Source organism: Diadema setosum, chromosome 7, assembly GCF_964275005.1.
Source record: "Diadema setosum chromosome 7, eeDiaSeto1, whole genome shotgun sequence".
Classification (NCBI taxonomy): Eukaryota; Metazoa; Echinodermata; class Echinoidea; order Diadematoida; family Diadematidae; genus Diadema; species Diadema setosum.
The window spans coordinates 21,252,353-21,276,664 of NC_092691.1; the positions used below are offsets into that span (position 1 = coordinate 21,252,353).

Below are 24,312 nucleotides of genomic sequence, written 5' to 3' on the forward strand. Positions count from 1 at the left end.
CCAGGTACTCACGCAAAATCATGATCAGGGCATGCAACTTTTTGTTGGTTTTGTGATTCGTGGTCACATGCTCTCTGGTGCTACCGTAACCTTGAAATTGTATGTGAGAAAAATATGTCTTACGTGGGAGAAAGCATGTCTTAAGCAGGAGATGCACAGCTAGAGTGGGAGAAACTCAAACTCTACCAGGAGAGTGGGAAATTTTGCCAAAAATTGCCCAAAAGTGGGAGATCTCCCGCTGTTAAAGTGGGAGAGTTGAAGTCTCTGGAAATGGAGCATTCAGACACTGAAATGAGTCTCTTCCTAGACTGCTTGAAATACAAGTGGCATTCCATACAAACTCCATGGCCTGTTAATCAAACATACAAATCTTGATACACTTACACACAAGAGTGAGTATGGACTGTATAAGTGGAAATTTTCGCGGTATTGAAACTTTCGTGCATTTTGCACAGCCAGATGTTAGCGCAAAAATAAAAGCACATGAATATTTTTGCTTGCCATATGTTTCAATAGTTATGTCTTGATCCTGCGGAATTAAAAACATGTGAAACTCTTCTTACCCGGCAGAGTGCGAAAAATTAGTCGTGCTTAAATATCCACTTTTACAGTATACCTATATGTCCATAAATACAAGGTCAAGTTACTGTACCTCTTTGATTGACAGTGTTTGAAATATCAAACTGTTCACACTGCAAATGGGCATCCAGAATTGGAGTAAGACCTGATTTCAAAATACCTTGTGACTCTGATTAGCACAGATTAGCAAGACATGATCTTAAAGGACGAGTCCACCTTCATATACATGTGGATTGAGTGAATGCAACAATGATGTAGAACACATCAGTGAAAGTTTGGGGGAAATTTGACAATTCATTCTAAAGTCTCATTCCTCCAATTCTCACTGATGTCTTCTACAAATAATGCTGCATTCGCTCTATCCACATGTTTAAAAAGGTGGACTTGTCCTTCAAAAAAAAAGAAATGTTTGGGAGAAGCACCAATTACATTTGGTTTCAGAATGATCCTCCCCCCCCCAAAAAAAAAAAATAGTTTGATTTAATAGCATGAAACATAGGTGAAGCTTGTTTGCAAACAAGTTCTCCTGTAGATGTGAAACCTCCCATAGACCTTGTGATGGTATAGAGATGAAGAGAACTGTCACATGCCTTGACCTTTCTAGTGGTATCTTGACTCAGTAGGAGATGTCACAGTGTGGTGTGTGTCATCACAGCTCACCCTGCCCATCTTGTGTCTTCCCCCCACAGGGTTTGAAGGACTATACTTAACTCTTTACAGGATGTCAATGTTGTATACGCCATATTAAAGGCATAATTCACCATTTGCAGAAGAAACAAAAACCCACCATTAGTGCTTTAAAATAGTTCTAAAATGTGAGTTAGGGATAGAAACAACCACTGTAAAAATTTGAATCAGTATAATCAATGTTAAGAACCATTAAATACACAAAATGTGAACAGTAGTTATAATAAAAATGTTTCCAGACTAAACTGTCTTATACAGTTACGGTTTAATGAGAAAAATACTGATATCTCCGTATATTTTAGGATTTATTGCAAAAATTTTATATGGTAGGATGTTTTGTGATACAACAGACCTACACATGCATCAAATGTGATAACTTGAAATTTTTTTTAAATCACTGCTGCCAAAGGTAAACAGGACCTTTAATAGTGAGTCTTATTTTTCGCGAATCGGGACTTCTCAAAAATTTCACAAGTGGTTACATTCGCGATTGTGGAACACAACATTGAATGGAGACATGTACATGTATGTGTGCACATCACGTTCATGGCAGAATCAGTGTTAATATTTTCTGTGTTTTTAAATTTGCCTATAACACCCGACTTGTGAAATTTGCAAAAATAAAAACCTCACAATATGTTTGGTGTTTACAGTACCCCACAATGAAGCTAAAAATGTGCCCAGACAGATCACCAGTGGTGGTGGCATGATGAACAGAGAATGCATTACCCCGTGGAAAATTAGATTTGCAGATCCATGAATGTACAGAAATGAAGATGACAGATTTATAAGAATTTGGGCAAAATGTGACTAAATTCTGACCACTTTAATGTCAAGAAACCGTGTGACATGGCATTTCAAACGAGTGCCTTCAGGAAGTCAGCATTATCGTATCCTTCCTTCTGTCAGGAGTGTACACGTTTGCACATTGTGTTGTCCATTATATTGTATCTACCTCAAACAAGGAGGTAATGCTTTTTGCCAACGTTTGTTTGTTTATTCAAATTCATAAAATTCTTCCGTCGAGGTGTTTTCATTGCAACTGTTTGTTTGTTTGTTTGTTTTTTACAAGTTTTTGTGTTGCCATTATTGTTCAGAAGCTTATGGACAGGATTTTTCAGTGACATTTTCAGGATAGGTCTGTTGTGGTAAAAGAAACAGTCAAGTAGGTTTTAATGGTGATCCAAATTGTGATTTGAATTCTGATTTTTTGAAAGGATGTGTACAGTTTTGTGGCACTAGTTACCCTGTGCCTTGGGGGTGGTTAGGCCTACATGTACATGTGTAACTCTACAAGTGCCTCTAGTTGTTATGTAAACTATTTTGTATGCAGGCTATAGCACTCAAGTGTGGGAAAAATGGACAAGATCCTAGAGCATTACTGGTATTGACTATTTTGAAAGAGTTAATTTTGTGTCGATGTTGTATGTACTACCTAATTGGGTCAAATTACATGTATTTGTATTCTGTTGTGTAGTGATACTGCACCTCTTCAAAGAAATTATTCATTGCCTAACAATGATTATTTGCATTATTGACTCAACATGGAACAAATAAAGAAAGAAACAAACAAACAAACTAGAAAAGCACTCTGAGAGCGCAAACCTCCGCCAAGCAGTAGTTTCCACCCATACATGCATGCTGAAAATCGTCCAGTTTCCCAGTATTAGAAGCCTCTTGTTTACGTCATCAGCTTCCAGCTGCATGGCGTCTCGCCCGAGCAGAGCATATGCTTTATAGTGCATATACAAACCTCAAATATGCTCAGCTCGAACTCCCAAGTTCATTGACTCTATCTGCAAAAAGATAAAAAAATCCTCCAAAAATTGATAAAAATTCCCAAAATTTAATCATCTGTGACCCGCGACAACGGTTTCAGGCAAAAGTCGCAAGAGCAAATTCCCTCCTAGGCGGGGTACAAAGATTTCGACCATTATTTTTGTCGATTAAGGTTTTTTGCAGAAATCGAATCTTTGATATGTTTTCTACATCTGCACTAAATTTCATTGCATAAGACTAAGTTTTTCCTATCGAAAATGGAATTTTAAGCACCCTATGTTGGATCGCACTCGTCAGTTTCGAGCTTCTTTCGAACGCCGCGCCAATATCCCAAGCGTTGCTACGGCGCAGGGTCTCGCACGCGATTGGCTGGTGCGTCGCACACATTTACATAATTCGGCTTTCGGAGACACCAGTTGCAGCGTTTGGGGAATGCTTTGTCCACGCGTGCACGATTACATGCTCCATTGTTCTTGGTATAGTGGTTTATATACGCTCGCTCTGTATAGTGCGTGCTCTTCGTTTGGCTTTCTATCCAAACTATTCTACCGCAATGTTCGACAACGGAAGTGAAACAAAAATCATGTAGCATAACATAATCGTGTGAAAAGAAAACTACAGTGTAAATATTCCCAAATTTGTTTACTTGTACATGTAGTATAAATTATGACAGCAGACTGACTCAATGGAAGGTAGATGAGAGGAAAGGAGCGATCACATGTGACCAATTATATTCAAATACTACACGTCAAGTTCGCACCAAACTTACAAGTCGTGTTTGTTTGTTTGTTTGTTTGTTTTAATTCAATTAGCATCACCGAGCAAAGCAACATAATTATATATGCATGTCTTGTAAAAGCAAAACAAACAGGAAGCGTGACCCTTGTCAGCACTAGCAATTTTCTGCCTTCAAAAGGGTCGCCAATGATAAAGACAAATCAACCACAATGAAAACGCGATTTGTAAATGTGTGGATTCGCCACCGCTCCTGTTACATGCACACGGACATGGCGTGTGGATGCCATTGCGTAATGCATGCACCATACACATAAGTACATGTACACCACACAGTACGCGTAATTATCGTATTCGCCATCTTGAAAGACGTACTGGTAAACAAACCCGAGCGAAACGCATTGTTTTTCGGCTCCATACGCTGAGCTCCGAGGAAGGTGCCCGGGAAATTTGACTCTCTCAGTGAGCCAATCAGAAGGCGATGTGGTTGCTAGAGGCGGAGCTTAACATCAATTGGCACCATCGTACGGATGGGTGATTCTCCCCTCGCATCGCCGCTCGGACATTGTCTTTGAGAAAGAGGTGAATCTTCAAAGCCTGTTTTCTCGCAATTTTGTCAGGCTAACAACTTAAAAAGTGTATTTTATTTCTCTTTCTATGCCCACTTATGGTGCCGAAGAATACAAGTGTTTTATATCAATGCAAAGCTTACGAAATGGGCAATGTGATTCAGTGAAAAAATGAATTTTCAAAATTCGCGACTTTTGCCTGAAACCGTTGTCGCCGGTCACATCTGTTCCTTGTGCCATTATCAATGTTTGATGCAAGTTTCATCCAAATTCATTCACAAGTTTTTGAGTCATTTTGTACACAGACAAACAAAAAACAAACCAGCGCCGATGAAAACAAAACCCCTTGGCTGAGGTAAAAACATAAATCACTGAGATATTACTAGATAATGAACTATTTGATCTCAGCTGACTCAAATACTGTACAGGTTTATTGCAAAGAGTGAGTCAAATTGACCTACAGTAGTAGGCCTACGCGATGCTGAAATAAAAGGACAGTAGAAGCAACCTAAGAGTGAGTTTGATGAAGCTACTCAGCAAAGAGAGAAATAAAGTACATTGGCATGGGAAGTGGAACAAGAGAGAGATGGAGAGATGGTAGGCTTGGTTTTGAAACATCCCACATCTTTGATAACCAACATGCCTTATGGGCATTTAGTCATCACATTGGGGTATATAAACCATCCACCTGTTCTATCAGTCATCAATGAACTTGATATAAAACTCGCGTGCATTCTAGAGGGCATGACATTGCAGTACTCCCAAAGAACTTGTTGGATGTTGGCTTTTGTTCTACTGTGTTTAATTTTAATGCATCTGCCTCACAGTCATACTTTGACATTCATCCTGTAGTCAATGGCGATTGCACAGACTTACATGGTGAATCATTAATTTGCATACATGTATTTACACAGAATGTGCTGGAAAAGTAGATTTTTACCTCTGGGTGTTTGTTGAACTGTGTACAGTGTACCAAATGGTTATGCTGTACTTCTGTATCATGCAAATCTTTTTTTTTTTTTTTTTTTGGCGCAATCTGAAGGAAATGACTGCCATACCCATATTATCTGCATAATCCATGCTTGTAATAGAGGAGAAACTATTCAATCATTTCTATACCCTATGTGTAAGTCAGCCTTGTCTACACATAGTAGTACAATGTAGTTTGTGATGGAAACATTTCTTTGCCAGAAAGAGTGAAAATGACTGAAATGTCAGAAAGTAGCTGTTGGCACTGCAAATTTTATCAGAACAGATGCTTCCTCCCTTGTCTGGTGTCCTTATCTGTGGGGCTCTCTTTTTAATCAGCTTTAAGAGTACCTCTGACACTGCAGTATTGTTACAGGACAAGTCCACCTTCATAGACATGTGGATTGAGTGAATGCAGTAATATTGGTAGAACACACCAGTGAGAGTTTGAGGAAAATTGGACAATCCATTCGAAAGTTATGAATTTTTTAAAGTTTCTCCTCAGTCACTGCTGAATGAGAAGACTACTACAGCTCATGATGTCACATGTTTACAACAATATAAATATATAAATATAATTTTTGCTACTGCAAATATTGTAAAAGTGGATATTTTCGCCCGACTAATTTTTTGTGCTCAGCCGGGTAAGATGAGTTTCGCATGTTTTTATTTCTGCGGAAACAAGACATCAAAATAGAACATATGGAACGTATGGACTATACTAGAACTATACCAGAACATATGGCATGTAAAAATATTTGTGTGCTTTTATTTTTGCCCTAGTTTCTGGTTGCACGAAATGCGCAAAAATTTCAACACCGCAAAAATTTCCACTTTTACAGTAGTATTGTGAAATTGTATGTAGAATATATTCAGTCATCACTGCTGCATGTTAAATGGAATAGGCATCCATTGTGAAGGGTAGCAGTAGTTGTAGAAGTAGAAGTGAAACGTTATACTGGTTTCTCAAAACTTGCTACTACAGTTACCATGATATGTACAATTGTAGCTTATGAGGTGTTTTTTTTTTTTGTTTTTTTGGTAACATACAACCAAAATATGTGCCTGATTGATTCATCATATCTTGTTATTCCAAGAGTGTAAGAAAAAGTAATTGCATGCGTAAAAGAAAACAAATGGAACTATGAAAGGAAAAATGTAATCATTGCAAGAATTTCTTTTATCACAGAAAAAGATTAATTGAATGGTCATCATTTTGAATTCATAGGGAATCCTTATTACAAATGTTTACAATAGTACTTCCACACTAATGATAGCAATGTATCTGTACAGAGAGAAACTTGTAGATTTCTCAATGAAATCTGTCATGTTCTAATTTGCTCATAATTTTGGTACTTTGCAGAATCCTCAAAACCAGAGTCTGCGACGACCAATTGGTTTGGTTTGTTTGATGAGTGTTGCAGAGGATCACGAGAATGTGGTACCCGTGGCAGACGTAAGTGGACTGAAATGGGGCACACGTCATAGCTACCCCCACGTAGGAAAGCTCATGGAAGGGAGAGGATTTCTGACGACTGCTAATTCGTGTCTCATACTCGCGTTAACACTTCCAGATCTGTGTCCTATTGTGTTTCCGACCTACTTAGCCCCTGATCTAAGCTTGAATGCTGCCCCCTCCTCTTCCCCTCCGTAAGATGAGCTGGTGCGGAGGAATGTTGACACAGTGAGATCACGCAGGAAATGCCCACGTATTCTCGCGGCCGTGTGTCTGGATTTACGCCACATCAATTTTAGGATCCTGACAAAAGTTTTATTTTTGAGGGCTACTTTTTGGTTGTATCAGTTTACCCTTTCACACGTCACCCCCAAGTGTTGCTTACAACAAATTCCTTTGCGAGATTTGCATCTGGAGATTTTATCAAGTGAGATACTGGTGGTGATCACTATTCTGTAGACAGAAGAATGTGGGATGTCATGTGAACCTCAGACTTGGTTACTTCAGTGGAAATGCAGAGGATTTGCTTATCAGGATTCAGATCTGTGACATCGGGGAGAGCTCTTCACTTAAAAAAGTGAAGTTGTCTTATATCTTTTCTCTCGCAAAGGACTATGTTGTCTGCCCCATTGTCAGCGATGGGGAGTTCCCTTTACAAGCGAAGCAATGTGCTGTGAATGCCAGGTGGTGCCACTGAAAGGCAGGCGTGGGAGATAAAACACAAAGACACCTTTGTCAGACGGAGTGTCGCATCAGTGAGTGGAAAATCAACCAAGTGCTTTGGTATGGTCTGCAGTTACAGACAGCAGTGCGGTATTAGAGCAACAAACATCGTGGTAATCGTGTGAACGGGGATGTTTCTGTTGATCCTTCAAGATCATAACGTCACGAGGAATACAGAGATAACAGTCTAGGGGTAAATGTTAGCCTGCCACATTCTGCATCAAAGGACAGCGTTATAAAATATTACTTCAGGCAGACTGTGGGAGTACATGAGACTAATTTTCAATGATTTTTCTTTTCTATTGTTTTGTATGTGAATACTGCCACCTGCTGTTCTGTGGACAAAAACTTTCAGAAATACGGTCGCGGTATCCACTGAGGAGAGACAGAGAGACTTCCTGTGAGAATTTTTCTCCCTGAATTGCAGGTTTGTGATTTGTGTGTTACAACGAGGATAGATTTCTCTGCCACGATGGGGGTAATCCAGGGATTTCACATCCTTTTCACCAATGGGAAGAATGTTTACACGGCCAAAGAACATGTTACAGGGGAAGTCTTCATCGCCGTGTCGGAACCAACCAGAGTCAAATCTGTGGAACTGACTCTGAGGGGACATGCCAAGGTACGTTTATAAAGAACAAACCCAAAATGGAGAATTCTGTCGCGGTAAATCATATCTTAACAGCAGAATAGAATTATAGTTGTATAAAGTGTAAACATAAATTCAAATGAGCACATTGTTGTTGTTGTTGTTGTTGTTGTGTCTATTGAGGATACATTGTCCTTTGTACGTGAGGGCATAATATATGTTTCAGAATCTGCCCTTACCTAAAAATTCATGTCTGGCGACTTGTTGGTTTTATGATGCAGGGTCACATATATTCTCTGCTTAGCACACACTTTTTTCAAACTTGTCATGAAATCATGTTGTTTTCTTATGAGTAGATTTTTTTTTCATTCCCTTTTTGGGTGTATGTGATTGTGCATTTTCATATCCTTAAAGCTCTGCAATTCATACTGATGTGTAGTTTGGCCTTACATTTACTGAGACTAGACTTATTCCCATTGATTAGGAATTAGACAATGTTCATGAATTATGTATTTTTTGTTCCTTGGTAGAATGCAATCAACAGAATAGTATGTTTTCTGTTTTAATTTAAAACAGAGTGATAAGAGGAGAGGTGTATTTCAAAATAGGTTTTCATAGGTCATGGTAATGAAAGGCCATAATAAGCATAGCAGCGATACTTACACAGAACAGAGGACCGCTCTTACCAGTTAAAGGGTGTGTACAGTTCTGGTCAAGGTGAGGATTTAGCTTTTAACGTTTTGCGAGATATTCAGAAACCACTCTATGAGATGTCAAAGAGCATGCAGTTCTAAAGGGTATCAAAAGTTTATTCGATGAAAATCGGTTTTGAAATGGCTGAGATATCCAAAAACAATGTGAAACAAAGAGATCGTAATAAAGTTGTGGCATGTCGCCTTTTATTATTAGCATTTTTATGCCTCCGCCACGAAGTGGTGCCGGAGGCATTATGTTTTCGGGTTGTCCGTCCGTCCGTACGTACGTCTGTACGTACATCCGTATGTCTGTACGTCCGTACGTCCGTACGTCCGTCCGCTTTCGTTTACGCGATAACTTGAGTAATATTTACCGGAATTTTACCAAACTTGGTCCAAGTATGAAGTATGATGGGGCAATTATTTGATTAGATTTTGGGTGAAATCAGCTAAAGGTCAAAGGTCAAAGGTCAAGGTCAAATCATGAAATTGTATCCGTTTACGCGATAACTCAAGACTGCATCAAGCAAATTTCACCAAACTTTGTTGGAGGATGATGTATGATAAAACAATTACTTGATTAGTTTTTCAGTGAAATCGGACAGAGGTCAAAGGTCAAAGATCAAGGTCAAATCCTAAAATTTATCTGTTTACGTGATAACTCAAAACTGGATGAAGCAGCTTTCACCAAACTTGGTCCAAGGATGATGTATGATGAGACAATTAGTTGAGTAGATTTTAGTGACATTGGCAAGAGGTCAAAGGTCAAAAGGTCAAGGTCAAATGCTACAAATGTTGCAATTTCCCCCATATCTATGGAATGCCCCAAAGGTATGTCCTTGAAACTTGGTGTGGACATGTACTACTGCGTAAAGATTCTCCAGAGAGAGTTTCATGTCATAAGGTCAAAGGTCAAAAGGTCAAAGGTGAGGTGAAAATGTTGCAATATCACTTTTCTCGCAAATGGTTCAATGTATCTTCGTGGAACTTGGTAAATATGCATGTACTGACTGGCAGGGATTATCTAGGGAATTTAGGGGTCATGGGTCAGTAGTCAGGGGTCAAAGGTCAAGGTCAACTCCTCAAAATTTTATTATGTCCCTCATATACTAGTATATGCAATGCTTGCATTATTAGTTTCAAAACTTAATACATGCATTACCTAATGGAGATTCTCCGGGAAATTTCCAGCCAGAAGGTCAAAGGTCAGAGGTTTAGGGTCAAAGGCCAGGTTTCAATCCCCCCCCCCCAAAAAAAAAAAAATATATATATATATATATATATATATATATATATATATATTTTGTACCATCATTACACTCTTTCTTCATACCTTGGAAATTACTCAATGCATAAACTAATAAAAAGGTCCATCAGAATTCAAGTCAGAATTCAAGTAAAAATTCTCAATTCCCCAAATATGTGTACCTGCACTCTTAAAAAAATTATAGCAAACCCAGATCAAGACATCTCTGACAGACCTGTCATTTCAATATTTTGCCAGTTATGTGAAACTGTCATGGATTACACATTGTGAAGACATTGTACTATACGCCTATTGGGAGAATCATGCATTATGGCGGAGGCATCAGTCGCCATAGCGACATTTCTAGTTTTGGATATCTCGGTCATTTGAAATCCAATTTTCATCAAATAAATGTTGAATCCTTCCTAAAATTACATGCTCTTTCATATTTCATAAGAGGCTTTTCATTATCTCACTTAGGAATGTTCAAAACATGAATCCCCACCTCAACCAGTACTGTACAGTCCCTTTAACATGAAATATTACATATTCATGCCAACATCACACATCAAGTCTCTGATGTTTGTCATGTTGCATGTGAACATATCCTTTTCCTCCCCCAGAATATGATAAAACAAACAGCACTTTAATTCTAACAGTATTTGTTAGTTTGAATCATATGCAAATTTGACAGCCACAGAATTCTAGTAACTTGATACATCAGTTATAAGAAAAATGTTATGGTCAAGCAGCATTTTTGAAAAAAAAAAAAAAAAACCCCTTATTTGATTTTGTCTGCAAATAACTTTTTAACTGTACAGCATGCCTCTTGTTATGCCTGTGTCTCAAAGAAATGTGATTCTGCAAAGTCAGTTATTCACAGTAGTCACAGCCGAATGACTCATTTCTTTCCCTTTTTTCCAGAGTTAATGACAGTTAATTGCCATTAGCCACTGGCTAATGACTTGCGAACATGTCTGATAATAAGAGTTGTGGATATTTGAGGTCATCTTTGGAGCCTCGAGATACAAGTAGGAAATTGTAGTAGAAATCTATTTTTGATTAGAATTGACCATTCTCTTTAAAAGGAAGTTCTTATATACATGTATTTGTAGAAAGAGTGAACTTAGAATATTATAAGGGAATTTGAAAACCCAATTATATCTGAATTCAGTGAATGCAGCAAAATTAGAACACTTTAGTGAGGCTTGAAGAAAGTTGGACAAGCTGCTAAAAAGGTAATGGATTTTAAAAGTTTTTGTTAAAACCATGTGCCGTGGTTGCTGGTTAGGAAGGCTCTAACTATACATTATGTAATAGTAGTGTAATGATAATAAACATTCTATAAAGAGAATTGCATGAAACTTGATTTATTATGGAAAAAAATTCATTTTTTCGATCATTGATTAATTATACTATGACTAATATTTTTGCCCATGGCCTTTGAAAGAAGTTAGGCCATGTATTCTTTCATTAGGCTAGAAAAATAGAAATATATGCAGTTCTCTCTTTTTAAAAAAAATATTTTCTTTACATCATTCCACCACTGTAAAGTTACAAACTGTTGTATGTCCTCCCCATCCAGCTATGATGCCACATGCACCTAACAAAAACTTGAAAATTGATAACTTTTGATCTAATAGGCTAATTTCCCTCAAACTTCACAGGTGCATGTAACTGATATTTCTGCAGTCTTTGAATTCATATGATATAATGTATATTAGGAGTAAAGTCTTTAGTTTAACAACGGAAATCTTGAGAATACGCAGAAGACTAGGCAAAAGGACGAAGTACAAATTAAAATGATCTAACTTGGACTTAGACCAAATTTTATGATTGTTTTATTCAGATTAGAACCTGATCTAATCTGAAATTAATCATACAAGTGTGGAGAAAGTTATGGCGAGTTGAACGGACTTTCAGCAAATCTCCCCACATGGCACTAAGTTGGGAGTTCAAAATGGCACTTATTGTCACAAAGAACCCTGACTTTGCTTGCAGAACAATTTGGAAATCCTCATTCATATGCATTATTTTGTAGTTTTCCTCAGGGCTACAAGATCACTTGTGCTGCATATATCCCTTTAACATCCCATGCCCCAAGTGAGGTACAATGTGGTTATTTTTAGGCGGCTGAATTGTCTGGGTGCCTATAAGGATGAGACTTAACTGGGAATCAAGGGAGAGCTACAGGTGTGATTCATAACTTTTCGCTATATACCCCTCCGCTATTCCCTCCGTTATATGCCTTCCCTCCATTATATGCCTTCCCTCTGTCATTATGCCGCAAACTTCCTGGATCCTTTGGTGCAGACCTTTTATCTGTTGTGGTCTTCAAGAGTAATTTTTTCCTGTGCTTGGTATTTCATTCATTTCATTTTATATAGGGGGGGGGGGAGCTTTGAATATATCAAATAAAATGAAGTGACATGAAAGGTGGATATCTGTAGGCATTATATTCCAGAGCAGTTTTAGTGTTTGCATTATAATTTGGTTACCGAAAAAGGCATTCCAGGGCCTATATTGCATATTGTGCTATTGAAGTGTTATCAAGTACAATCCAGAATTATAATTTTTGTGAGAATCCAGAATTATTATTCTTGAGTGCATACTATATATATTATTTTTGCTTCTGTTTTGACATGCAGAATTTTCTTTTCAAATTTATGGCAAAGGTCATCTGAAATCAGCTAAGCGATACACATTTTTCTTTTTTGGGCCAGTTAGATCTGCGGTCAAGTTCTCAGACGTGGGTAAATGATTGAAAGGGCAGGGAAACCTGGCGGTAATTTGAAGTCTCCGATCTAAATTTGACTGCAGACAAACTGGTGCAGGCATCTGCTGTTGCTATGGCGACATATCCGTCAACAAAAAGACGAGAGTTGCTCGTGTAGGAGATCAGTGTACATTGGAAGACCGTACTCCTGATCTAATATGTGCACAGAGTCTACTTTGTACATATTCTTCATCACACTGGAGTGTCTGTTTTATACATTCATGTATACCATACAGATGAAACTGAGCCCTGTTTTATGAAGAGATTGAAATTGATTATATAGTTGATTTCAACTGTAAGTCTATGGCAGCCTGTGTGGTAAGGAAATTTAAAATCGATTTTATCTTTTGATAAAACGGGGCCCAGGTGTATTAACAAGTGTATAGTAATATGTCAGGAGGGATGGAGGTGGTGACCTTACATACATACTAATTAATGCAATCTCTCTTTGGTTGACATAATTGATATGAAGTAATTTTTTTTTTTTACCGTGATATTGCTGATTATTTTTCAATAATAAAGGAAAATCTCATGAATTTCTATTCCTGTTGAACTGAGGTAATGCCTACAAGAGCATCTATAGGCCCTGTTGAAAAAAAAAATGTAATCTGTATATAGTGTTGAATGGTAGAGCAGAGGTATTTATTTTCATAGCCTTTTTTTTTTTTAATACTACCATCATGCTGGCCTAAACCAGTGAATGCTTACAGAATAATCAAATTGCATTTACTTCTATGTACACTGAAAATAGAGATTCAATGATTCGGATCACACAGCGCTATAGAGTAATAATGAATCATTAGGGTAGAAAAAAGAGATTATACAGCTGTAAGGTTCATTCTATTTCAATTAAAGTAGGATGCTCAAGATAAACCATCATCATGCTGATTAATTGTAATTATTGAAACACAGTTAATGTAATTTGATTTGCTCTGTACTGAACAAGTTTGCAACTTCATCTGTATTGAACATTAAGTTTAATTACATATTTACGCGCTCTTGCACATGTACATATATTAGCATGAATATATGGAATGATTACATGATGGAGAAATATATTTGTATCTCTCTACCCAGAAGGGTGCCAGAAACACTATTGATATTAGTGAAACAGAAGTGATAAATCAGTTTTAAAAAGATTAAAAAAGATGTCACTGATTATGGCCCATGCAAACTGGCTTTTAAATATTGTTTCATATTGGTTAATTTTGTGTACAGATATTTTCACATGTGAGGAGGTCACAGAAATTTTGTCGAGATGTTGTTTTTGCGATTTTGACACCGAGGCTGTTATATGTGAACTAATGCCTGTCAGTTTGAGATATTTCGCATGTTGCTAAATATGCAGTCCAACAGTGATTTGTGAAATGCGCGAAGATTCAACCATAACAAAAATAACAGCTTACACAGTAAATCATCCGTTACGGCAATTCATGGACAACTGTCTTGTTCATGAGACTATGCCATTGTTATATCTTGGATTGCTCCTCCTTCATTTTATCTATGAAAAAAGAAAAGAAAAACCCAAATAAAACTTAAATTTTACAAAGGCCATAGACCTATTAAACTATCTCTGTCGTGAAGGATGTCTAGAACATGATGTCCATTTTATCCATCTTGTGCAAGGTCTCATAGAATGTGATATTTTATAAAGGAAATACCAAACTTATTGATATTACATGTTGAAAGTCGGGCACATAGGTGATGACACAGCCATACAAGTAGTACCGAGAGATCTCAGCAATGATTCATATGAGATTCTATGTTGGAGGGCTTACTCATTTTTAGTGGCAGTGAGTTGATGTGTATATTCTGTTAATTAACCATTGATATCATGTTTGTCCACATTTTCATTGATCTTTTCTTTAAATTGTATCTGTATTTCTGTCATTTTTCTCAGTATTTCACCTTGTCATCTGTCTTTGTAGATTAGGTCATTTACCCTTTAACACTATATGAAACATGTGTAAATCCCTTTGTGTGTTACCACATAAAATGTGAAATGCATGGGGGGCAGTTATATTTCTGGTACTTTTGGGGTTTTATAAGCCAACAAGCAAAAAAAGAAAAGAAAGAAAAAAGGTCTTCAGGGCAACTTTATGATTCCACTTCCGGGTTTCTGCAGCTGACAAGCGAAAAAAAAAAATAACAACCTTAGTACCCGTGCTCCCACTTCAAGCCTTCATCAACTGGCTACAGAAAAATCGCTCTGGTACAACTTGCAATCGACATTCTATTTATTTTCTGTCGAAGTGGTTGCACCCTGGTTACACCCTATGTATTCCCAGGGAGGTCCCTGATCGCATGCATTACTGCCGATATTGCTTATGGATCTAAACACAATGTCCCCTTTAAAGCTGGATCCATAGTTTAATACATTGTACTGTATACATGTATACACACACACACACACACACACACTCTCTCTCTCTCTCTCACACACACACATACATGTAGTGAGTATGAAGCATTCACAGATGACACCCTAAATTTCAACCCCTTTTCAGGCTGAATCAGTCTGGCATGAAATGGTTTAGTGTTGATTGAATTTGCCATGGAAATCAATTCTTCAATCAATTTGACCCACTTTGCTGGAAGGACATCAAAACGTTTATATGCCCCAGTTGTTCTACATGATCTCTGTAGACATACACTTTGTGTTCTCCTGGTCTAGTCTGTACATTTCTGGGTCAGTTTAGTTACTAAAAAAAAGAAATGATGATGGACTACTGTAGTCCATCATCATTTCTTTTTTTTTTGTTTTTTTTTCTTTTCAGGGTTATTCGACATAAAGCATGTTATGAATAATTGCCAAAAGTAAGGGTATTCATTGAATGTTTTCTTACATTGATTTGATGTGTGTTCTTTTAAAAAATTGAGTTTTTTTTATTAGTGCCTATATTGTGATAAATTAGTCACTAAAGTTCCTAGGGATGCCTCAGGACCTTTTGTTGAACTCAGTCACCACAAAAAAAGAATAAAAAGTAAAGTTTTTAATGATTTCAGTGGCACAGTGTAATGCAGCAGAACCTCAATGACAGGATTGATATGTGTATGACTCATTTCCCAAACCAAGGTGATGTGTTTTTCTTTTTAACAGATAGGATTCATGAATATGAGTTACGTACCTGGTACCATCCCCGTCAAACCAAAGTCAGCAGACATCATTTGAATTCAGTTTTGGTTTTTAGAATCTCTAGCTTTTATAGGAAGTGAAACTTGTACAGAAACAGGCATATACATTGTGTATATGCCTTTCAGTAGATAATCAACTTGAGTGTCTTTCTCTCCTATTGCAAACACAAACAATAGTTTTTTGATGTCCCTTTGTCTCCTTTTATCATACTGTATTTCATTCCTGTCATTTATCTAACGTGTCATTGAAAGACCATATAAACTGTATGTAAATAGGCCCATTTATAAAAAGTTATGATCTTGAATCAGTATAGGCTTATTAAATAGTCATACCATGTAAGTTAAAACCAGTAATTACATGAGAATGAAAAAAAGAACATTCACATTAATAGCATGACCAAAAGCTGAACAGTTTACCCTCGGTGGCTGGATGTACGTTACATTATTTTCAGTCACATGAAGTACTTTAAGTTCAGTTGGCACCTGTAGTCTCTAGAGCTGCATGTGTGGTCATGCTTCCTTCCTGTCAAAGGTCACCAAAAGTTCACAAGGTTATGTCTCAATTGAAAAGAGTTTGTTGTGAAAAAATTATATATACTCTACATGAAGATAGTGTTCACATTAGGCCCGTTCACAAACAACGAAAATCGAAATTTCAATCGCGATCCAAATTTCGATTTTTTTTTCGACCGTTCATACACAGGGAAAAATCGCACTTCGCAGCAAGGAAAGAACGATCAGTGGCCAGACTGCGCATGCGCGAATCTTGCATGACCGAAGACTGACCCCGCAGTCCCAATAGAGTTTCGCATGCGCTACGAACGATTGGATTAAAAATACCGATTTCCGAATCTCGATCGCGCTCACACACACGATGCTTGGCAAAATAATCGCGATTATTCTGAAAAGTCGCACTAATAGTGCGAGTTGGATCGCGATAAGGATCGCGGTAATTAGTGAGATTTTTCTGTCCACACTGGAAAAAATTTCGAAATTTTGATTGCGATAAGAAAATCGATTTTTAAATCGCACTTTTTCCCTTGTGTGTGAACGGGCCTTATGTTGAAATATAAGCATACATATTGATTCAGAAACCGAGAATACTGTTTGTCACCTACTGTATGATTTCAATCCAGCATACTCATATACATTTATAAGTATCCCTCACTTTCTCATAGTATTTTGTCCATAAGTACTTTTGAAGGGGAAAAAAAAGAAGATACTCTCCTCATATTCACTTTAAGTATATGTCAGTATAGTTTCACATTGTGTAGACATTCACCTACTATGTACTGTGTGATTTCAATCTAGCACACTTATAAACATTTATAAGTATCCCTCACTTTCCTATAGCATCTTGTCCATTTTATAAGTACTTTTGAAGGGGAAAAAAGAAGATCTATACTCTCTTCATATTCACTTTAAATATGCCAATATAGTTTCACATTGTGTAAAGAAAGCTAACTTAACCAACTCTTTTGAGCATTTCAAATCCCTCAGCAATAGGCCTATACATGTGTACATGTGTGTATTTTAGCAATTTGAGTCTGATCGAAATTTAGCTGACTAGAAAATGGCTACTGTGTTATGCAGAATATTTCGCAAGGTTTTTATTTTCGCATATTTCGCGAGTCAGCTGCTATTCGCGAAATTAAAAACACACGAAAATATTGGCTCGAATGCCGATAGGAATGTAACGTACGCTAACCCTTATACATTTTCTCCGTTCAGTGCAGGACTCCACGATCGCGAATTTAACCACTCGCGAAATTGATGGGAAGTCCCAATTCGCAAAAATTTAGACTCGCAAAATATATGGCGTATACAGTATAATACAGAGACTTCTATGGTGCACGGTTCAAGTTCAGTTTGCAGTCTAGATGATCTTTGAGTGTGTGATATGATATTCATATGATACTGACTTGCCACTAGGGACATCAGAAATTTTATATGAATTGCTATATTTCGTAAGATATCACACTTTATGACTTTAAAGGGAAATTTAATGTTGTAGTAAGGGCACATACACTGTATTGATATATTTTCATGTCCCCTTGAAAGTACATTGATTTATCATCAGGAGATAGTAAAGACAGAATTGTCAATTGATAGGATGTTCTAGTTCTTTATCTGTTGGACAGGAAAATGAATAGTTAGTGTGGGTGAGAGTACTGTAAAACATAATATTTTCGTGGCATGAAATTTTCACGAATTGGAGCTGACGGCCTTTTTCGCGGCATGAAATTTTTGCGAGTTGCCTCTAACATTCAATGCGTATAGTGTAGACAAGAACTTTCATGTGCATTTTAATTTCGCAAATCTTGGCTGTTGCGAAATTCGCAAAATTAAAATGCACGCGAACATTCCTTGTTTTAAAGTTTTCTGATCTGTACCTGCCCCACCTCCTCCTATCCCGTTATTCTTCCCTCCTTGTCCAGTCACATTCTCTAATCAATCTGTCACTGTTAATTAGCGAACAGAGGTCTTCAATCGAAACGACTTATTCCCCAAGCCAAAGCATTCAATTTGTGTGTGTGTGTTTGTGTGTTTGGTTGTTGTCGTTGATGATTCCCTACTGTGGTTTGCACTACAAAGGACGTCCATGTCCCATTGTTTGTTACCATGACGTTGTTTATTCTTTGTGATATTATCACAACCAGTGAGTCAAAAGCAAATCAAGTACATGTAGGCCCTATGCCATGAATCCTCTCCCAGGTCTGTGGCCTGGATACAATCATATGTCACTGACTCTGCATACAAACGTATTGTGTATTGTAAAGTCATATACTTAAACCATTATAACAGGAGATCCCAAGATAACTGGGGCTTTGGTAAATGGAAAATGCATGTTACACTACTGTTTCAAAGGGAAAGTTTCCCCAAATACACAAAATTCCACAGAGAATTCCGCAAAATATATTTGTTTTTAATAAAAAGTTCATGTTCCTTTGACTTGTTTATCATAAATGTTAAGGGTGAATCATTCCCCTGCTTCATGAAAACGGTGTTGCTCTTTCATTATGCTAGAAACCAAACCTTTAAAATTTCATATTTATTATTCTTTTGAATGGCTTTTGAACCATTTTTCTGATTTCCCTCAAACTCTCACTAATGTGTTCTTCTAATTTTGCTGCATGATAATGACAATAATATGGTTAATATGATTATAATCATAGCATCAGTGTTTATGGTGCCACTAGGATTAGAACCATTGTGTTTCATACTCTTTGTGTAATGAGTTCTACTTTTTTCCCCTTTTGCTGTCATTGTCTATGTCCAGGTCACAAGAAGTGGAAACTTGCAGAAGCCTGGTGAACAAGACAAGGCTCGTATGGGTCAAGTGGTCAACGAATACCTCAACACAAAGCTGCAACTCACAGGTATGTGTCGGCAGAATTTAGAGCAGTGAATGCTACTTTTTTTTTTCTTTTTTTTTATCCTCGGGACCATCTTGTAAAGAACTGTACCACTTATAACAGTTACCCTGACAACTTCCTTTCTCCTGTAGATTTTGAATTTTCGTTTGATGCTTTTGATATCTCTAGTGTGTATGCATGCATCAAATGATACCATTTACAAATAAATGAAAAACGTGCTAGCTTTTTGTAAAATGATTTTCAGAAGGAGTTTACAGACCCAATGTTGCCAATAAAATTGAATCATGGGTGAGAATCAGTGTAGAATATACAGCACAATAAAGACAAAATCATATGTGTAAAACTGTATCCCTGAAAAAAAAAAACAAAAAAAAAAAACTAGGGAGTGTAATATGCAAGGATGAATTCAGCACACAATATTATGATCATTTCATGGTGAGTACTAAAAACCTGAAAGTTGAAAAAGGAAATGTAATTGATTAATTATTTTCATAATCATTACTATTGCTATTATCAATCAGTTTAGTACTGTAGATGTCGAATACTATGCAGGCATGTTTCTTGAGTCAGAAGTTGTAAAGTAATTTCAACATTTCAAACATTAAAATTATCAAAGTTCATGGCAGTGCACATTTTTCTCTGTAGATTTCAAACAATTTCAAACACATCGACTTGTGTGTGTGTTTTTGTTTGAATCAAAGTTGTCATCTCATCTCAATTATCAATATCATCATTTTCCTTCCTTTTATCAATTCATCTTTTCTTTCTCATGAGGTTGTTTTTTCCAGTTTTCTGAATTAGACAAAATTTCTCCCTCCCTCTCCTCCACACATGGACAGAGAAAGAGAAAGGGATTGTTTTGCAGCTTGTTTTGCTCATCAAGGAAATATTATGTGCAAAGAGAAAGTACAATGAATGGTATTTGACTCACTTCCATGCACAGAACATCATCTGTCAGAGAGCCAAAAAAGAAGGGAATTTACCAAGCTTTACACTCTCACAAGCCAATTAGATCTTGCTAAGCTCAGCTTCTCTGTGAAATCTCGGAAAAGCCTTAAAATTGTGTAATTTAAGTAATCAAAAAACAAAACAAAACTGTAAACTGCATGGAGAATTGTATCGTAGGATACTTGGAGGGGTTTTGTGGGAAAGAAGCAGCATGAGTAAGTTTAGTCACAGTTAGTGGTTTATAACTATTACTGCTACTTGAACTTTTGTAATCAACTCCACTGGGCAGAAAATACTTGTGGCTGTCGGCCGATTAGCTAGGGATTAGGGCCTGTGCTAGTATTGCTTTCAAGAAGTGAAATTGTGACCCACAGTCAGATGTAGATGTCCCGTCGAACGTAAGCTTTTCATGGTCTTCACAGAGCTTAGCATGTACACGTAGTTACCCTTTGCAAGTTATCATGTGTGTCAGAAATAAGATCTTCCTTCCAAAGTCTGTTTTCAGAGCTGCTGCAAAAGTGTTGAGTTCCATGCTACTAGTGGTCTTGTGTACTGATTGCTTCATAACTACTGAAGTTCTACCATTTAAATTACTGTTCAACTTTGGGTTTTTTTTTTCCTCTCAAAAGCTTGGCTGATTAGAATAACATGAAAGTAATAAAAGTTATGCAAAATAAGTTTCTTCTTAAGATAATTCAGTGCAAGGCTAACCTCTCTGCATAAAAAAATTCAGATCCCATTCAGCATTATTACAGTGAATTTTTTAGATTGGTGTCCAGCTTTTGATATTGCAAAATTTGTAGTGATGACATTTTAGTTTGGCTAGTTTATAGACTGCTCTCTGCCATTTTAATTGTGTGGCAGGAAAACTGTATAATTTTTTATTTGTGCGGTTGCATCATCAATGTTAAATGAGTGCAATAAGTAGAGAAATTGCTTCATTGTGAGAGCAAGATTTGTACTTGTGGAATGTTACCATGGAGATTTTGCAAACCTAGAGTATAGGAAACCTGATTTTTTTTTTCTCCCCCAGTGAGACAAGAAGGCTATCAAGATTGACATTAATATGCCGGACAAAATTCGGCGTAATCTTTCCCTAAATCTTGACTGTGGGTTGGTGAGTAATGCCGATGGTACATGTTAAGAGTAAGCTGTGGGAGGGATAAAGCTTGAAAAGTGACCCCTTTTGATGAATATCTTTTTCCAACTTTCGGCCACATTTTCTCCATCTATTTTAGGCAATTAAAACATGCTGTGTTTGAGTACTGATGTATCAGTGAAAATGTGATCGTCAATGACAAATCTATGGAGCTCTTTCACAGGGCATAAAGTTTCATCATGTGCTATTTTTCAATCAATAGCTTGCAAAATGCATTTTCCCTTTGTTTTTGTCACCCGCTGCACCACATTCCTATTTACAGAAGCTAGTGAAATCTGCAAGTCCAGTTCACGTTGATGACACCAAACTTGTTTTTCTTTCTATTGTACAAAAATCATAATTATAATTGGTGTATTTGCCTACATGTATTGTCGGTAGTAAGGCTATTGTCTACAGCTGCGCCTTTACGTCACCGCGTGTCATGGCACATGTGATGTGTGCTGTGCAAGACAAATATCAGGGGCTTCAATCAAGGTGTCCCTCCAAAGAGGCTGTGACAATGGTGTGTACTGAGCTGTATGAGTCAGTAGACTGGGGGGGGGGGGGGGGGGCACCTTCTCTGTAGAGTACATGACAGGTTGTGTTTTTAATCAATATAAAACCTTTTTATACTGTACCTCCAGTTGCGTTTACGTAATGTATTTACTCTTGTGTAGTAACACAATAAATAAAATACAATGCAATACAATATGATACAATACAATACACAAAAAAAAAGGAAAGAGAAAACCAGATTAATATATGAAAATGGGTTGTACTGTAAAAGGGGAAATTTTTGCACATTGAAACATGAAACTGGCAAAAAAAAAATAAATAAAAGCATACTAATTTTTCACTCATTATGTAACGCCATTTTATGTAAATTCTAATACCAGGCCGAGTGCGAAAAAGTTCTCGAACAACAAATTCTTCTTTTACAATACTTTGAAATGTCAAAATTTGTCTTTAAAAGTATTCAAAATTTGTAACCTGGATATGTGTGAGCTAGCAATGAAAACACAATGTTTATGCCATGACAAGGTTTCAGTATGAGCCAATGAATATTTCAGTGTATTGATAGAATAAACAGAGAAAATTTCTTTTGCAGGTCCCTCTTACAAGCCATGCTTGAACGAGATATAAGGATATTGCTTCAATACCACAATTTTTGACAATATATTTTAGTAAAAGAAAATGTATTTCAGGTAGAACAGTTTGATATTATTTGGCAATATGTCTATGTAGACTTCATATATGTATTCCTGTGTATGCATGGATATATTCATATATGAATGAAAATATTTCTATGTATGTATGTAAATATGTGTGTACTTATGTATGACTATACATTTTCCCCAGCATTGATTTTAAGTTTAAGCATTTCCACCTTTGTGTGACCTCAAAGGAAATCAAAAAGTCAAAAATAGGGAAAAGTGTATGCCACAGCTATGTAAACAAAAGAAGGGGATGGTAGCCTAGAATTTGGCAAGATGACACACATTTTATCCAGGGCCGCTGCTTGAATTGAACGAACCAGATCAGAAGAAAAAGGAAGGGGAGCACCAAATTGGTTCAGGATTGTTGGATGTATGTTATGCACATTTGTGAATACTTATCAGAGTTCTTTTCTTTTCTTTTTTTTTTATGTGGGGGTGCACTCTCTTTTTTTTTTCCCAAATCTATCATCAGTTTGAAAACTCAACATGTCCGGTGGGAGGAAGCAAGAATGATCTTTTTGTAGCATTAGGGGAGGGAATTAAAGGTGAAGTTCCCCCAAATATAGACATGGATTCAGTGAATATGGCAATATGAGTAGAACACATCAGTAAAGTTTGAGGAAGATCAAACAACATTCAAAAAGAAATGTGTACCTTTGAATTGTTGCTGACATTACTGACATTTATGTTAAAGGCAATGTTATTTCCCCTGTTTTCTGTTTTCTGTTCTCTTTTTTATTATTCTAGAAAACTATTGTAGTCTTCTCGTCCATTGATGGCGACATCAAAGCTTTACAAATTCATAAATTTTGAATGGATTGTCTAAGGAGTTCTTTTGTGACCATAGATGCTACTCTTAGGCAGCCATTTGACAGCTCTACTATATTAATGTGATATACATGTATGTAGTAAACTGTATAATCATCAAAATGTTTTTAAACGTTCACATTGATCAAATTTGGCTGCAATTTTCTATGACTCTTTCTAGGTACCTGTCCTTTAATGCTATGTACATATATTTGGTACTTTCTCTTCTGTTTGTGATTCTGATGATCTATGTAACATCAGCTCTTGCAGCTTTTAACATATTCCTCTCTATTCAAATTAATGAGTTTAGCACCAAACTGTGTACGTGTGTTTTGTGTGTTCTGCAGTGTTTCTCTCTAATCGCCTTCTGATTTGATTTCTTACTACATCTTTTTTTTTTCTCAAGGTATTTGAAGCCCTTGTTTTATCTGACTTTATCTGACATTATCTTAATCCTTGTATGTATTTGTATCTACTTATCATTTGACTTCACAATGTTTGGCTGAAAAGGCCTTCATCTACATGTTGTCACATGAAAGTACATGAAATGTGGCTGGAGGAATGCTTCACACAGATTGTAGTGTTTGAGCTGATGTACAATTTGTCTTTACAATTATTACATTTCATCTTTGATGATGTCATGCACTGTCTGAAATAATGTGTTTAGACGAGTAGTGTGGTGTAGCAAGAAACAGCTTTACAGTAGATTGTATTTAACACAGGTTTAATGTGGAAATTTGTGTAGGATTTGACTGACATAATGGAGCTAGCTCCCTTTCTTATGGTTATTTTCTTTTTTTTTTTTTTTTTTTTTTTTGCACAGAATGCTTTATCAAATAGAATAATGTAATTTTACATCAAATGTTATGTTCTGTTTACCAGGCAAG

General features: G+C 36.8%; 1 protein-coding gene across 1 annotated transcript in view; it reads left to right on the top strand.

Annotated features, from left to right (window-relative positions):
- The first annotated feature begins 7,969 nt into the window (after window positions 1-7,969).
- The window catches only part of LOC140230869 (arrestin domain-containing protein 2-like), a 33,318-nt gene continuing 16,975 nt past the window's right edge, over window positions 7,970-24,312 (top strand). The window contains exons 1-2 of the mRNA XM_072311013.1: window positions 7,970-8,119; window positions 19,219-19,318. Coding sequence (XP_072167114.1) covers window positions 7,970-8,119; window positions 19,219-19,318 — 250 coding nt within the window. The remainder of the gene's footprint in view (window positions 8,120-19,218; window positions 19,319-24,312) is intronic.